Below are 7,032 nucleotides of genomic sequence, written 5' to 3'. Positions count from 1 at the left end.
CAAAGGGAGGAAATGCTAGTATGGCCGGGCCCAGCCCACACAGGACTCAGAGAACCATGGTAAGCCTGAGCAGGAACCATGTGCTCAGGCTTACCCAGATTCCCCTCAGGGAGAAGCCCCACATAAAATGCCAAGGGTACTGTTCTTAACTTGCTTTGAAACAGGACAGATCCCCATCTTTCTTCTTTCCCTGCAGGCTTTCACCCCTGAGACAGACCGCAAGCCACAGAATATGAGAGGCACTTTAATTCCAAACTCCTGTGGATTATGTTGGACAAGTGCAAAAGCCGGGGGGGGGGGGGGGGGGGGGGCAGAAAAGAACCACCAGGTGCTAATAATCAGAGGGAATCAGCTTCGATGCTGCTCCTGGGCTCCACAGGTACCAGCTGCTCATCTTATAGGAAGGTAATGGGTTGAACCTGTGAAGCAGATCAGAGTCAGGGTTGCAACATGACCAGGGCCAACCCACAGTATTCCCAGATAGCTAAAATTGTGAGAAAGGGATGTTGTAAACCTTATACTCACTTCAAAGGGCCTGGAACTTGTCCGTGAGGGACTGCATTGCAGCTGAAATATACAGGTATAAGTGGGCACTCTAGTAATAGATGTATGGAAAACTGTCTGCCTACCCCCACACTGTGGGGAACTGCTAGCCCTGCAACCTCATTCCAACAGCCCTGTCCAAACAGCTCCTAGGACTGACTCCCCCAAAGCTCATTGAAATACAACATGAAACAGTTTTCTCCAAGACAACATGTATCAGTAGTACTCAAACAATGGGCCATGGCAGACCCATTCAGAAACACAGTAAAAACAAATAAGCAAACAAACATCAAACAAGCCACATCAACCAGCAATTACAGAGAAATAAAGGAGATCTCTAAAGATCCTTACAGAAGGACATGTCTATGGCAAAATATGTGGAATGGAAAATTCATTGCTCTTTTCACACAGATCTAGCAGTCAATGCACAAAAAACTCCAGGGCCAGGCATAGGAATGTCCTGCCCTAGGGTACAACCTATATCTACAGCCCCACCCTGCCCCAGGCCACCCTACTGGGAGACACAGACATCTGCCTTTGTTCTACCCCTGTCCCAACCCAGGGCTTCTCATACCTAATTGTTCTTTGAGGTCATCTCTTTCTTTTTGCAGGGCCACACACTAGTCCAGCAAGCATTAAAGAAAGAAAAATGAAGATAATATTCTGGCCTCCTCTCTCTGATCCTCCCACTCATCCCCCACTCTTTATGTTCTTCATATCCCAAATCCTGTGGCAACACAGGCAGGGAGCCCTCAGTGAAAAGGAGGAGCCCTTTGAGATCTGAGGGTGCACCTAATTCTGCTTAACCTGGACATGAAGTCCACCATCTAGTTGGGGCAGTCATTTCTAGGATCCATAGAAAACATTACCCAGGGACAGCCCAATGCTCCATGTGGTTGCTCTTGCCTTTCACGAATCAGGGAACGCACAGCTGACGCCTGGTCATCTGAAAGAACACACAAAATCCAGCTCCCCAGTCTGCCTGGGAAATAGAGAGGGCCTGGCTGGGTCTAAAGTGAGGCAGCAGCCCCCTCTGCTGGCAGCAAGTTGCATTTGCTCTGCCCAGCATTTCCATCTATCTCTGAGCCTGCCTTCCCTACTCCCCAGGGTCAGCCACAGGTGTGGCCCCTAACCCCTTGGCTCTGGGATGGATACTAGCAGAGGTGCAGCCACAGCAAGCCTCTGGGAGAAGCCATATGGCCAAAGAGGACCCAACATAAAAGGCTTTGTTCTGAAGTCTACTTCAGGGCTTGTGTTTGGGAAATTGCTACAAATTATCCCTACTACATAAACCCAAGCAGGGAACCAAGATGCCTGAGGCTGGCCACGCCCACACCTAGTTACCTGTGGGAGCACAATTTGGGTATCCAGGGAAACCTGGGGGCAAGGTTGGGCCCTGAGAAGTAAGGGAGCCAAAGGTTTCCCTTCCCCTCCCTCTTCCCTTCCATCAAACATATAAGACTCACCAAAGGGTGCAGGGGCTCTGGATATGAGGCCTCCCTGGCCCAGATCCCAGGTCTGGGAGCTTCCTGGAGGTTGGGAAACTCTGGTGTTGGGGTCACTTCTACCGATTTCTCCAGGATGCATAAACATGGCAGGCGTCCCTGGCCGGTGCATTGAAAACTAACAAAAAAATTCTGAGTCAGGTTAGAGGATGTGCCTGTAGAGTATGATTGTGTGTGTGCAGGGGATGAGGTGAGGTGGGGATCAGTGGAAGAATCCCAAGGCTCATTTCATCAGCACTGTATCCCTCAAACAGCCGAGGCCAGGAGGTAGAACTGAGTCTGAGAGAAGCAGGGAGGGCAATGAGAAAGCTCAGGTGCCCTGGGGGAAGAGCTGGGAGGGAGAAATCAGGAGGCAGATGGGAATAAACACCCAAGATGAGCAGTCAATACTGTAAGGGGTCACCTGAAATAGTCAGTAGCCAGTCCTGCTACCCATTCCAACCCCCATCTGGGGAGGAGGTAGGAAATGCACAAAGTATAGGCAACAGGGACTGGTACCTAGCAGGTACTTTCTTGATGTTTGCTCCTACAACAACAACCAAAAAAACAATTTGGCATCCCAATGACAAGTGGGCTCCCAACAACCACCCCTTAGCAAGGGGCAGATGGAACAATGGCAGAGAAGGGTAGAGTGACGGGGGAGGGGAGGAAGAGGAGGAGAATGAGGAGGATGAAAACCTACTTACGTGAGCCTGTGGGACTGCATCTCTACTTAGGCCACTATCTTCACAGGCCACCAGCTGGGACTGCCATGTCTTCTTGGCTATAGATCTCTTTCCATTGTCACTGTGTTTGGCCTGTTTTGGTTCCAAGGGCAACAAGGAATGCCTCTTGGACATCTCAAGCAGGGGAATACCTGAGACTGAGGGGAAGGTGGCTGGTTCCAGTGGAGCTGCCTTGATTCTCTGACCCCATGAAGGGAAGGTCCTGACAAGAGTAACTTTAGAGCCATCCCTCAGGGATTTCTTCTCCTGAATGGGCTTCTTCTTGGGGCTGGCCCTGGGCAGGCCCTCTGAAGCAGCAGCAGAGGCAGTAGCTCCTAGATAGCTATGCCTTCTCCCTCTCTTGCCCCAGAGCACACTTTGCATTTTCTTAGAGGAACCAGCTTCCAGCTCTTCCAAAGTCTTTTTCATGGCTGAAGCAAGAGTGCCAGGTGCAGGGGTCATCAGAGGGACTGGCATATGAAGGACATTCCCCCAAGCAGAGGCACTAGTGCTTCTGGCTGTGTCTCCAGGTATCTTGGAGCTGTTGAACACTGCCTGACCTCTTCCTTTGGAGTAAATGCTTTCCCTAATCAGCTGTAACTCATTAAACACATCTGAATATTCAGGAATAACAGAAGGCTGCAGGGCTTCCCTGTTGACCATTATTCTACTTCTGGTTTGTCTCTGTGGGTTCCCCCAGGCCGGTCTTCCCTCAGGCCAACTGGGATGGCACAGTGGGGCAGCAAGGGCTGGCTGCATTTCCAAAGAACTCAGAGCCTGCACACCTCTCCCTCTGAGACCAACCTCTGTGTTAGCCCAAATGGTGGACCTTTCTGCCGCAGAGCTGTCAGGATATAGGTACCTGGGGGAGTCACAGGGCTCCCAGCCAGTCAGCTCCTGAATGATGGTTTCAGGCTCTATAGTGAGGTGGGGCATTAAGTCCCAACAAGCCCCCTCATCAGCTGGGGAGTTAGGCCTGGCTTCACAGCCGCGAAGCACCATGTTGCCTGCCTCCATCTCTTCCCAGTCACCCTCCAAGTTGAACTCAAAATCCTGGAGGTCTGGAAGACCACCCTCGCCATCCCCACTACATGGTGGCCCCAATTCTAGGTCCTGGCCCAGACCCAGTCTCCGAGGGCCTCTGTGGCCTACTCCGGGCATGCTAGTGCACGTCCCACGGTCCGGGACAAAACCATCTCCCAGAACGGAAGCCTCCTTAGTAGAGCTCATGTCGCTGATCCAAGTAGCCAGTTTTGAGGAGAGACGGTCACTGCAGTCAGGGTTAGAGCTGCTGGGCATTCGGTAACTCAGTCACCACAGGTGTGCCACGAGATTACCTCAAAAGCCTCATGGCATTGATTGCCTTTGATGGCCTCGTTTTGGCTTTCTCATTGGTCCTCTCCTGCCAACCAGCATACCCCTTGTTGGGTCATCCCTCTGGGCCCTAGCCAATAGGGATGAAGGTCCTTGGACGCTGCAAAGCACTAATTATACTATCCCTGAACAAGCCAGATTAGCGGTGAAGTCCAGGTGTGGGTGCGCTCTGCTTAATTTTTCCGGGGAAACCAGCATGCCCCTGCCCCTCTGAGCCTAGCCAATAGGAATGAGGGTCCTCGGACTTTAGCAAACTCTAGTTATACTAGCTCTTGACAAGCCAATTTAGGCATTTTAGTCTAGGTGTGGGTGCGCTCTACTCAGTTCTTACTGTCCTGCCCAACGTGGCAGGGAGCCTCTTATCCTATGAGGGCCTCACTTCTTGAGCCACAGTGTCCCATCTATAAAATAGGGGACATAACAACACCTAGCACAGAGGCCTGTGAGGATTCAATGCAATGATGGATGAGAAGCAACCAACCTAAAAAGGGTTTGCAAGCCCCTGTTGCCCAAGAGGATGAAAAGCCCAATAGGAAAGTAGGCAAGAAAGTCCATAGTCAGACATCAGCAGTCCAAATTTGTTTGTTTGTTTGTTTCCTAAAGAGCCAAAGAGAAGGTGTTTGTGATTTGCAGTCTGTGCAGGGTCTCCCTATTACTGAATTACCATAGGTAATCAAAACAGCATGTAGATGTGTGCCTGGGACACTACATTGACAATTTGATTTTTGCGCATTTCTCCCACATGCTTACCTACTCCCCCTATGAGTTAATGCAAAGGAGTGAGAATCCCTACAGTCAATGACAGCCCAAGAGATACCACCACTGATCCTGAAAATACAAATTAAATCAATTTTCACACACCATGTTTACAACCCCCAAAAATGGTGGATGAGGTTATGAACAAAGTGAAGTTTTTGACATCTTTGAAAGTATCAGTGTGGAGGAGCAACCATTGGGGAGGCAAATTGTAGTGATTTCACTGTGCTGACACTCTTATAAGAACTATAGATAAATATTACCTCATCCTCGCTCCTGGGTTTAAGTAACTAGTATTGCTGCATTCCTAGGGAAAGGGAACAGGAAAGTTCAGCAAGGCCTGAGCACACCATCTGAAGAAAAGCTAATATGTGTAGTGCACAAAGACATGTGTGTAAGAAAGTCGGTGAAGGGAACAATCTGGAATGCTCTGGATTCCCATTGGTCAGGGGATGCAGGAATGCAGTGTGATCTATGCATTCATCCAGTAGATGAAAATGAGGAAGCCCAAAGGGGGCACACAAGGCTCTTTTTTTAATATTTATTTTTTAGCTGTAATTGGACACAATACCTTTATTTTATTTATTTTATGTGGTGCTGAGGATTGAACCCAGGGCCTCGCCTGTGCTAAGCGAGCGCTCTACCGCCAAACCACAACCCCAGCCCCGCAAGGCTCTTTTAATATATTTCAAAAACTGTCTCATGACTGCATATGCCAATATGGGAAGCCACTGCTGAGCTATTTAGCATCTTCACCTGGCCTTGAGCCAAGGAGATCTTGGTCTGGCATTGCTTGCTGTTTTGTGGCCCCTCCCACTTAATGGATTATGCAATGCACGTGACTTCAGTCTTCGCTCTGGCTAGGGAGACTGATTTAGTAGCTCTGGAGTTGGGAGTGACCCTTTGGGAACTGGGCAGTGCACAACCTACCTTAATTGCTAAGACCATTATGTAGAAAGCCTTAGAAGTTCCCCCATATAATAATAATAATAATAATAACAATAATAATAAAGCAAATAGGCACTCTCGTTCTCTCTTTCCAGTGTGGAAGCTCGACCTTTAAGGTCAAAAAGCCGTCGTGCCCCCGCTGTGTCGTGTGATTTTTTCCGGTATCAGCCAGCCCACTCCACGCAGGGGAACCCAGCTTTCGTTGCCTGCACAGGCTGCAGGTGAGAGGCCAAGTTGCAGGACAACGCATGGATTTGGATACACATTTGTAAATTTGAAAATCTGCATCAGTCCTCTGTTTCCTGTGAGAAAACATATAAGTGTGTGTAAAAGAATGTGCCAAGAGATTAGATTGGACACAAAAGAAAGCCCTACCAGTTGTAATAGGGAGCCAATTTTCAGTCATATGTTCCTTGAAAGTATTGGTTCCCAGCTTCTCCGATCTGTCCAGTATGGTATCTGGGGAGCAATCCCTTCCTTGTTTACTGTAAGGCCCTGGAGTACTAGAGTTTCCCTTGCTTGCCGCCCAACTCCTACTATAGCAGCCCTCAATTAATTTCACAACTGCCTGCACCAGCTTCCTACTCATACTCACCTATCTTTCCTGGCCTCATACATCGACTGATCACCCACCAATAGAGGGCAGGGATGTGTGAATGCCTCTCATCTGGGGGAAGTCAAAGGCCTGATGTTTCTGGATCTGCACCTGAGAAGCCTGCCCTGCTGAAGAAGATTACGCAGCAGGGTAGATTGGTTCTGATACACATCTGCGGTAACCCACGTCCACAATCTGCTATGACTGTAAAGCCCTACTCCCACTCCTCAAAATGACTTTTGAAGACATGCTGGACTATTTCATCCTACCAACAAGGATAAAAAAGGTACTTATAAATGTTCTCTCAGTGCCTTCAGGACCTTCTGGTGCTCCACCAATGCCTGGTGGCCCCCATTCTTACCATTAAATTAACAGTGGATGAAGAGATGGCACTTTGCTTTTTGAAGTACACATATATGCAAATGAATGCATATATAAAAATTGCTGGTTTCACTATTCTTAGAGGGCATTCATGAAAGAACAACTCTTGCACCTCTCAGAAGATATCTGCCTCTTGGATGTGTAGTACAAAAAATAGAAGATAAAAACATAGAAGTAAATAATTCAGGTGTGATTTTATTTGGTTTTCATGGGGGGAAAATGACTA

The 7,032-nt window shown here is 48.6% G+C and overlaps 1 protein-coding gene across 1 annotated transcript; it reads right to left on the bottom strand.

The window, feature by feature from the left end:
* Positions 1 to 526: 526 nt before the first annotated feature.
* Positions 527 to 4,051, bottom strand: LOC114079063 (uncharacterized protein CXorf49 homolog). Its single transcript, XM_027920176.2, has 5 exons — positions 2,735 to 4,051; positions 2,010 to 2,166; positions 1,413 to 1,489; positions 1,118 to 1,163; positions 527 to 567 (listed from the first exon to the last, which is right to left on the bottom strand). Exons 1-5 carry the CDS (start codon positions 4,049 to 4,051, stop codon positions 527 to 529), a joined length of 1,638 nt encoding a protein of 545 aa, XP_027775977.2.
* Between the last annotated feature and the right edge of the window lie 2,981 nt (positions 4,052 to 7,032).

Source organism: Marmota flaviventris, chromosome X (genome assembly GCF_047511675.1).
Source record: "Marmota flaviventris isolate mMarFla1 chromosome X, mMarFla1.hap1, whole genome shotgun sequence".
Classification (NCBI taxonomy): Eukaryota; Metazoa; Chordata; class Mammalia; order Rodentia; family Sciuridae; genus Marmota; species Marmota flaviventris.
Note: the sequence above shows the minus strand (reverse complement) of the source record. Positions and strands in the feature narration are given on the sequence as shown.

Excerpts from the sequence above, each read along its gene's own strand:
- LOC114079063 (XM_027920176.2), bottom strand. The coding sequence starts at position 4,051 with ATGCCCAGCAGCTCTAACCCTGACTGCAGTGACCGTCTCTCCTCAAAA. Across the intron at positions 1,490-2,009 it reads CAGAGCCCCTGCACCCTTTG|ATGACCAGGCGTCAGCTGTG; the intron begins GTGAGTCTTATA and ends GTGTTCTTTCAG. Across the intron at positions 568-1,117 it reads TGACCTCAAAGAACAATTAG|CTGCAATGCAGTCCCTCACG; the intron begins GTATGAGAAGCC and ends TGTATATTTCAG.